The following is a 10,361-nucleotide window of genomic DNA, read 5'->3' as shown; positions in this document are numbered from 1 at the left end:
ATTAAATACCTGACTCACTTTGTATGCTTCTCCATCCTCAGCCCTTCAAATCTTGTCTGTGCGAAAGTGCTGCACACTGTAAATGAAAATACAAAGCAGTTCCCTTTCTATTCAACAGCATTGAGAAAGCTGAAGCATTTCTAACAAATTTCACCTTTATTCTTTCTATTCCTTTTTTGTCTTAGGAATTTGAGCAAATTGGGCACTTTGAGGTAATCAAATCCACCTTTTTAGCATTAAAATGTGGACTGGGCATTATCTAATTGTTACAACAGTTGGAGTACCCAAGTGCATTTAGTAGTTTTGGACAACCTGAAGGGGATATTTACCTTGTATATCTACCCAGCAAGCTTCACTTCTGTTAAAATGAAAGATTGCAGCAGGTGTTGGTATTGTAGGAATAAAAGCAGATGAGTCAGATGTGCCTGAAAAATCACTGCAAAAATACCATCATGCTACCTATGTAAAACCCAGCTCAGCATTACCTGCACCATTAAACAGCCCTTGTCTGTGTTTCATAAAGTATTATGAAGCTCATAAAGCTCTTCTCCCAAGGAAATTGCTGATTCACACCCTGAAAAGGGGAATCTGAGAAAAAGGAATAGAGGACAGGACCACTTTCACAAGAAAAAAAAACAAGCACTGGCAACTCCATTCTAGCAAATTTACCTATAGAAAAAAGCCAAGTCATGTTTTTAATTTGTTTTATATCTGTACAAATCAAATTTTCATCATGTTATATAATAGGCAGAATGAAGCTTTCATTATTCCATGTGTTCCATCTCCTCAGTTTCACAGGCATGAAATGAACTGTACACAAGCAGAATGAACTGTACTTTTTCTACTAAGATTAGTGGGGGACTGGTAGATAATCTACATCCAAAAGAAGACTGAATCAAGTCTTTCCCCTTAAACAAGTACCTGCTCTCAGACTGCATAATGTGGAACATCCACTGAAAAGCCTCAGGAATAAATGAATGATTCATTGGTTCAGTTGTTATCCTTTTATAATAGCTCTTTCAAACAGAACTTTTACATCAACATTAAGGAAGGTGCTATGGATTGTGATTTTGAGTGATCTTTATTCATAAGCTTTTGTGTTTACAAAATAGAAATCTGTATCATTTACTAGGGAGGGGGTAGTCTTGTTGTAATACTAATTTGAGAAATCTACTTACTTTTGAATTAAATCTCCTGGGTTCTTCATTAGTTCTATTGCAATTATCTTGGTCTAATGGGAGAGCAATGGCATGTGTGACGTGCTGCACCTGTGTTGCTGCCATCTTGTGAGGATGCAGGTTTGTCCCTTAAATAGTCCTTTGTGCTGTGGTCTAATCAGTGTGGGCCTTTCCAGGCTTGCCAGACACAGCATGTTCCTCAGTTTGATTGCATGGGAGCCATGTTCTTCCACACAACTCACCTTTTTAGGCCCTTTTTGCTGTTGCTTTCTCACACACACTTCCATTCATGCTTCATTCATATCACTTATCACTTCTGTTGCAAGCCTCTAAAAGAGGCTGAGGAGATCCTCGGACACAGAGGAGACAACTTGAGCAAAAGAGGGCAAGATGCTGACAGGACTTCATAGCTGAGGTAGCCAAGGCTAGCTGAGGAACCCACAAAGGTTAGAGAAAAAGCTTTGTTTGAAGTAGGGAATTTTTCCAAGTAAGTTAACTATTGGAAGAAGGCCTCTGGAAGAACTCATATAGTTCACTTACTGTATGTAATGTTTAAATAGCATAATGGTTATATGTATTTACAATATCTGAACACTTGGAATGGTGATATGCAAACTCAGTATATGTCAGAAAAGCAATATAGTATAGGCTGTTTTACAGACTGGAAGAATGACTGATATTCAGAGCAGGAGAAAAAAAGCTGTAGGCTAGTAGGAATAGAAAAATGGCTGGCTAATGGAGAGTTAGAATGACAGACAAGGATGACAGGCTAGATGCAGGCTGAATGACTGGGATATCAGATGAGTTAGAGAAAGAAAGATCAAGGCTGTTATGCAGTGAGAGTGGAGGCACAAGTGCTCAAAGGAAAATGGAAAATGTGAGGAAGTCTTGTCTAGAAGGTAGTAAGGCAGGATTCTAGAAAGAAGTACTGTCATTGGTCAGGCTTTGTGCTCAAGGTTTCTACTGACAATTGTGCTAAAGAAGGTTGGCACAGTCTTTCAGATATCCCCTTAACTCTGCTCATAAAATCCAACAGGAGTCTGGAAGATACCTCTGGGATATAAGATCGTCATTGCCTAGAGAAAGAAGACATTCCTTGACAAATTCCAAAGTGCGCAAATGACACGGCAGGCTGGTTTGGTACCTGAAGACGACAAGGGAAATGAGGGCTGTGCTGTTGAGCAGTCAGATTTCAAAATTAAGAGAATTTCTTTTGGGAAGAAGAGAATTTCAATAGTAAGTGTAAGTTGGTCTGATGAGAGGTACCTTCTCGTTGGTACTGCCAGAATGCTCAGGAGCACCAGCTCTTGACTACATTGTTTTGGTGTAATATTGGCAACTTGTAGGCCTGTGGTGTGAACAGAGTTAGATGAGGTGCAGAAAAGGAACAGACAGTGCAGAGGTGTCTAGGCTGTGAACTGCCAGTACTTAGAAACTAGGGAACTGACTTCAGAAAGTCAAAATTATCCACAAATATGCTTACATCCTGTAAGTAAATACACTTGCTAGAGTCTACACTTAAATACCTTCTGATCTTTATTGGGCTGCAGTGGAGTTACACTTTTGAATTTTTTTTGTGACAAACCTGAGGGCAGAGAGGCTGCCATTTGTAAAACATGACCTCAGCTTCTTGGGGTGCATGTAGTTTCAGGCTCTGCTGCCCTAGAACACACAAACACCCCATGTCGTATGACTCACCAAGGGCAACTGCTGTGGATGCCTGGCTCCAGCTGCATGTGGATGCACTTGAGGTGACAGACCGGAACAGCAGCGGGGCCAATGTCGCATGCGGGCGCTGACTGCTGCTTGCCGGAGATTTCTCTGCCAGCAAGTCAGTCTTGGGGTGAGGGGTGTACTGACCCCCTGGTCTAGACCAGCCACTTCCCTGGAGGGGTGGAAGTTGTGGAGGTATCTCCGGGACCCTGGTGAGAGGTGAGGGTCTCATCAGTCTAAAACTGCTTCTGAGCCCCAGGTGCTCTGGCTGGCCGGGGCCGAGGCCTGGACAGCCCTCGGCGGCGCCCTGCCGGCTGCCTCAGCCCAGGGCAGCGCACCTGGGCGCGCGGCGGGGCCGTTACGCGTAACGGATACCGCCCCGCCGCCTTCCTCAGAGCCGCCGGGCTGCGCGGGGGCGGGGTGGAGCAGCGCAGGCAGGAGCGAGCGCCTTATGCAAGCGGCTCAGGCAGCCGCCGCCGCCTCGCCTGCAGCGGCCCGTGAGTGCCGGGCGAGGGGGCGGCGGCGGCGGCCCTGGCCCTGAGCAGCGAGGGAGGGCGGGCAGGCGGGGCTCGGCTCGGCTCGGCTCGGCGGCTGCCTCCGCCCCTGCCCACCTGTTGCCCGGCGGGAGGGAGGCGCGGGCCGCTCAGCGCCTCTCGGGCTTTGCCCTCCAGCTGCGCTGACCGCCGCCCCGGGCGGAGGGGAGGGGAGGGCGCGGCGGGCCCGCCGCGCTGCCGCCACGATGCTGCCCGCCTGGGTGCCGGGCGCCGCCGCCGCCGGCGTCGTGTGGCTGCACCTCCTGCAGAGGCTCCTCTTCCCCTACTTCTGGGCCGACCTGAGGTACCTGCTGAAAGTGCTGAAGTATGGGCTGCGAGGGGAGGTGTACCGGCTGCGGGGGAAGATCGTCACCGTGCTGGACAAGTTCGTGAAGCTGGCTGAGAGGCAGCCCCACAAGCCGTTCCTCATCTACGACGGCGTGGTGCACACCTACCGGGACGTGGACAGGAGGAGCAACAGGGTGGCCCAGGTCTTCCTGCAGCGCGGCACCCTCAGGAAAGGCGACACGGTGGCCTTGCTGATGGGCAACGAGCCGGACTTCATCCACGTGTGGTTCGGGCTGGCCAAGCTGGGCTGCGTGGTGGCTTTCCTCAGCTTCAACGTCCGCTGCCGGTCTCTGCTGCACTGTCTCAGTAGCTGTGAGCCCAAGATGCTGGTTGTGGGAGCAGGTAGAGTATACACCTGATCTGTGCATCCAAAGCTTTCAATGTCACGTTCCCCCCCCCTCCCCCCGGGTCTACGCCCCTCCAGCTGCTTTGCTGAAAACTAGATTTTCCCGGACGGTCGTGGAATCAAAGAAATCTAGGGCTGGAAGGGGCTTCGGGAGATCGTAACGCCTAAGCCGTTTACCCCCGAGACAGAATCGAGCATACCGTTCTCCAGGGGATATCTATTTAACCTGCTCCGAAAAAATGTACGTTGCAGGAGTGTTTACAGCAGCTGAGCGCGGCTTGCTACAAGTGCTTAAACAGCTCAATAGTTGCTTAATGTGTCTCAGAGAAGATTAAAATGGCATATTAAGAATCATTTCCCATTCCTAACTTTTTAAATAGTCGATTTTAATCTTACTGAGACTTGTTCTTTCTTTTCCTGTACTACACCACCATCCTCCTGGTGATCAAAACTACCGTGAACTGGGAGACCTAAGTTACAGGTTGTACAATTTTTGCTGCACAGTTATTTTTGGAGGTACGGTTGTCTTCTGCGGGCTACGACATGAGAGTTTTGTTTTATAGGCATGGCACGTAGGAGGTTGGTTTGAAACAACCAACTTACTGCTGGCATTGGATTGTAGAAGAAATTGCTTTGCTTTGATTGAATAGGCAGTAATAGTGTGCTTTGTGTTAGTTTCCAACTTACTACACTTGTATTAAGTGCTTCAAAAGAATTAAAAAAACTTTGACCTAGTATTGTAATTGGGTTTTAATTATAGAGATGCATAAACCAAAACCTGAGATCCAAAATTGAAACTCAACTTGTAGAGGCTTTCAGCATTTATGGTCAAAATTTGCAAGTGAACCTGCAATGCTAAAAGATTGCATAGAACCTTTTGTCTTTTTCGATGAAGGAGGATATTTCCAAAGATCAAACATTAATGTTGTCCCGCCTCGAGAAGTACTCTTCTTGAGTGTACTCTGCCCTGTTTCTAGTTCACCACTTCTGGTCCTATTGTTATTATGCAGTTAGCAGGCTGTTGCTACCGTGACACCTAATCTGTGCAATTTCCTTCCATCTGCTCTCTGCTGCTGCAAATTTGTGCTTTAAAGAAACTTACTTAAGATTTTTCTCTTGCAGATTGTTAATTATAAATGTTTTTATTCTGATTGTACATATTATGCTCATTAAAGAACAGTAATTAAAGCAAGCTCATGAAATGAGAGCCAACTTAAGTATGGTCACAAAACAATGACATATTTCTGAACAGATGGTTTTGCATTTCACCTTCTAACTTAATAAAAAAATCTTGTTTAAAACACTATCTTGCTCTTGAATACGTGCTTTTCAGAGTATGGCTTGAGGAATGGAATTCGTCTTCAGGCAGTTCTTGCTCATCGATGGTGATTAAGGAGAACTTTGGGTCAGAACTTGTATCTAAGAAGAGTTTTTAATAAAACGAGGTTAACTAATGAATGAGAAAAGTACTGGTGAAGCAGGAACAGGGCCCGTATTTCTCAACTTTTAGTCTGCTAGCTGCAGCTAACAAAAACAGAACTATGGTGACCTAACTTGTTCTAAGACTCCTACTGGGCCAGTCACCCTTATACCTCTGCCTACTAGAGAGGAACGATCTGCAGACAGATAATAAAACAGAGAAACCAAAAAAATCAGTCTCAGAGTTGATCCTGTGTGAGCTGGTAGTCTTCCTCTCTTTGTGGGTTTTGGTCTCTGCATTAAGTTGCTCAGACCCTAGAGCGTGGTGGATTCTTCCCAATATTCTTCCTCAGGATTTAGGGACTCTTTTTTATCTCTTGTGAAAGAAGATGAAGTTCTATGTACCTTGATTATTGGCCATGCCATATGAAAAAGGAGCTCCTCCTCCAAAGGGGTCCAGATTTTGCATGGAAGATTTGTATGCTGTTCTGCGGCTGAGGGTTAACTCATGTAACTCATTTTGCATCATAATATGGTTTTGTCTGATTATTATACATAAAACCTTCTCCCGAAGTTTTATAAAAATTGTTGTTCAGTAGTTAAGACTGAGGATGCGTAGTCAGTTGGACAAATTCTCAGGTTTCTGTTAAACATCTTTTTGTCAGGTGTTAGTACATTTTTTTTCAAGGACTTCTGCCTTGTGTTATCAGTGGGCATGATCTGGATTTTTTGGTATGTTTTGCTGTTATGGCATCGCTTTCCACAGGATTCTGGATAGCCTGAACATGGTGTGCTAAACAGTATGTTCTTTTGCAAAATATTTACGCTCAAGACTAACTTGTAGTTCAATCTGTCCTTGCAGTAGTCATGTATCATGTTTGGTAACTAAAGGTTTTTTTGTTTGTTTGATCCTTTTTAATCGGTGATTAAGTGCTTAGCGATTTCAGTATGTAATGATATTATGTCTGGATAGTCGAAATCCTAATTTTCAACAGTTTGTACTTTTCACAAACTACAAACAAATCTAAGCCATCTTTGAACCAGGTATCTAAAATGTCATTGGCATATCTTAATATAAAATATTAGTAGCTGTTCTGTTTGTTCTTTATTATGTTTTTTATTTTGTCACAAATTTTTTCATGGATTCCTATTTTACAGTTTATATATATATTTTTAAATCAGATCTCATTTCAAGTATATTTCCAGGCTTAACTTAGTAATTCCATGTAACTGAATTGAAACAGTAACAAAACTACATTTTCAATATTTTGGGCGACTTTTAATGTACATTATATACTGCAGCACAGTAGAAACAATCTCCCTGTAATTTGACCACTAATTGTCTGTGCTCAACAAGACCAGATTTTCTCTTTGAAACTCTTGTCTGTAATGGCACGTTAGATCAGGAACCCGCATTCAAAGGCACTTTAATATTAAGATTTCATTTGTGTTGATGGGGATGTTTCACTTTGGGTGATGTCGGGAGCAGTTCCCCCAGGTAGCTGCTTACTGTGGAATCATCTCTGCTGAGAATGCTGCTCTAGCCTTCCTCTGGGTGAGATAATTGCACCTCGTTTCTTCTTTTGGTACATCCTGTCGTCGTCTTTTTTTTCCAAAATGGTTTTGCTTTTTACATATGTAATACCTTTGCCTGAATAGGCTGGGTGCTACTTATGTTTGCATTTTCTTCCACACCTTGTTCAGTTTTTCATGCCACCTCTTGCAATATCGCTCTCGTTTTGAGGCTTTTCTTTGAACTCTTCAGTTCTGTTTTGTATCTGCATGTTTTCCTGAGGTTGTGGTTTGGTAACCCAGTCCAATTAGTAACATCTTGTCTTTCTGCCAGCACTTGCAGTCAGATCTTGTTTTGGTCTGACAATTCTGATGTTTGGATTGATTTTTCTAACTCTGTATTGGAATCTTCTAATAGTCATTACTTAAGTTTTGGGGCTTGGTTTTGACTTAATTATTTCACAAACGCTCTGCAATTGAATATTTGATTTTAAGCCCCAATGTGATATAAAAGCTTCCAATTTTCTCCCTGTTGTTGTTTTCTCATATGAAATGGATATATTTAAAAGTCGTTTCCCCCCTCCCTGCCCCAGAATGCAATATTCTTTTAATTCACTTAGCACAATGAAGTAACTTGGTTTCTTCCTTCTCATTCCAACACAGGCTATAAAGCAAATATAGACTGTCTGATTTGCCAATATTTAGACTTTCCATTCATCTTCCTTTCTAATATTTCTATTTGGCTTTGTGGTAGAGACAGTTTTTGCTTTAGCCCCTTTCAGTTATCTGCTGTATCCCCAGAGCATTTCAACTGCTTTGGGATTTTTAGCTCACGCTTTAATTTCTAGTCTAATATTTTCACTCTTCCATTCCCAGGGAACAGTGTTTAACATCCCCCTCCCACCCCTATTCTGAGGAATGTTTGCTGAAAGACATTAAAAAGTTGGAGTGTAGAACTGCACTTTAATAAAACAGCAGTTAACTAACATAACATGTAAGTTAATGAGAAACTTGCGAAGGAGAACTTCTCTGTATCAGGCTGTAAGCATTAACTTACTCTTACAGCAAAGGCTTCCAACTGCAACAGTCTGACCTGTTTAAAAGGTGTTTGTCCCTGCTACCTTTGTTACCAGATGCTGCTACCCTTACTCATTTTAAAACTACTGGATAAACTGAGGAGTAAGGTACTGCCTAACAGCAGCTTTTAAGATGCCAAAACACCGTGTCCTTCCTAGAGATTATTTCTGGTCGTTGGAGTCTTGCTTGAATAAGAAAGCACACTTTATCTTTTGAGCGGTAGTTGTGTGAAAGCGATGACTAGTGGACGGTATTTATAATCCCACCAGAGAGGTACACGGGGAGTTTTCCAGTGCCTTTACACTGTGTAGCTACTGGGAGGAGTTCAGCTCAGGAGGACATCTCGGGTTGCCATCATGAGTTCTGATTCAGGGGTTCGGCTGTGAAAGCACTGTGTTACTAAACTCTGTAAGTTTGGTTTACATCAGTCCTCATAGCAAAGGGAGTGTACAGAATTATATCTCTTAGCTGTTCAAAGCAGAGCATTTTCCTGGCCAGGATTCTTTACTCTTGAGGCATCAGTAGTGCCTACAAGCCTTCTGGCCCAAAGAAAAACCGCTATTGCTTTCTGCCACTGCTGAATGTATTCTGCACTTTTCATCATGTGAGCTCTGAAGCAGCGTTTATGCTGGCAGGATGAAGTTCAGCCAGAAATGAGTTTACATCCCGGAGAAAGTAAACAACATCTTTTTTGGCATTTGTGAATTAAGCTCATATGGTATGATATACAATTAGCAGGATCATCACTCAGATATTAGTCACTGATTGTATGAAAAATGAATGGATGAAAACTATTAGTACTTTGTCAAATATCTCATCTTTTCTTAACTCCATGGAACAAATGATCAAAGCTATCTCTAAACATCCAGGGTAAAGGAATAGTGAAAGACCTGCAGAAGACACTCCTAACTGCTGTCTTTGACGCTGTATCTCTTCAATATCTTGCTTGCTTCTCTTTTAGTCTGTAACTCTATCACAGATATCCTTTGATTGGAGAACAGTGCCAACTGTTTGTGATTCCCAAGCCTGCTTGTGTTTACTACCTTTACTGCCTTCAGTGGCATTTCAAGATGCCACACTGATCCTGAGCCACACCTGAGTTGTAAAGATTTCTGTTATTATTCCGTAATGAGAAAAGGGGGCTCAGGGGACTGAGCGTAGAGAGTCACTGGGGAATCACGTGCAGGTACCAGTTATTTTCAGATGCCAGACAGGGTGGGAAAGGGTTTAGGTTTGCCATAGCTTACTGAGCATATCAACCAGGGTACGCATCAAACTTGTGTAAGAACCATTTCATACAGCTTTTTTTTTTTTTTTCCTGAGTAACTTTCTGTTCAGTACAAGTTGATCTCATGATGTGATTTATTCCTTTCATCTGTTTCGGACTGTGTCTGCTTGCCAATAGGCCGCATTGTTTCTTTGTTAGAAAATAGTATAAAAAAACTTCTGTGCAACTTGAAGCCAAGGACAGTAGTTTAAAGCTAAAACATATTTTGCCAGCTTTCTCAGAAGACGTAACTGACTTTTATATATTCATGTGAACTTAACATACTGTTTCACCAACTTTCTGTTAAGCGATGAGATGCTTTAAAGGCAAGAGGGGAAAAATGTTGGAAGAAGCATCTTCATTTCCAGCAATTACAGATTTTTTATTTATTTATTTTAAGCAGAAGCAAATGGTGAATATTCATATACACAGTGTAAACAGTGCACACAGAACTGCTGGTTATTGCCAAACTTTAGATAAATAATCATTTCTTCCAAAGCAAATAAACCAAAACCTGAATATAATTTCACAGTTTGAAATGCAAACAAGTACCTGAGATGAACTGCAAGCTTGAAATATCTAGATTGCTTTACTACATGGTGAAGTACACCTATTAGGTATCTCTAGAAATAATTGAACTATAGTTTCTCCATCTAGTCCTGACACATGGGCAGGACCGTACATAAAGACCAACAAGCTTTTTACAACATCTGGCACAGAAATTCTTTGTTCGTGGAACAACGCATTAGCTGCCTATGATCAGAATTATTCTCTGGAGATATATTAGTACAACTGAGAGCTCTCCTCAAACACCCCGTATTCATCCATGTTCCAGAAGCAATTTCAAGCTTCTGGCTCTTTGAATACAGATGTTTTAAATTACCACCCCTTTTTTTTCTTCAGGAAATCACTTATTGTTTCTGCTGTTTTCTGCTATCTAACCAGAAATCTCTTTCAAGATAACATAC

General features: G+C 42.6%; 1 protein-coding gene across 1 annotated transcript in view; it reads left to right on the top strand.

Annotated features, from left to right (window-relative positions):
• The first annotated feature begins 3,620 nt into the window (after positions 1–3,620).
• The window catches only part of LOC138064075 (long-chain fatty acid transport protein 6-like), a 40,776-nt gene continuing 34,035 nt past the window's right edge, over positions 3,621–10,361 (top strand). Inside the window, exon 1 of the mRNA XM_068924953.1 lies at positions 3,621–4,114. Coding sequence (XP_068781054.1) covers positions 3,631–4,114 — 484 coding nt within the window. The 5' untranslated portion in view covers positions 3,621–3,630. The remainder of the gene's footprint in view (positions 4,115–10,361) is intronic.

The sequence above is a fragment of the Struthio camelus genome, chromosome W (assembly GCF_040807025.1).
Source record: "Struthio camelus isolate bStrCam1 chromosome W, bStrCam1.hap1, whole genome shotgun sequence".
NCBI lineage: Eukaryota > Metazoa > Chordata > Aves > Struthioniformes > Struthionidae > Struthio > Struthio camelus.
This window is presented reverse-complemented; position numbering and strand designations above follow the sequence as displayed.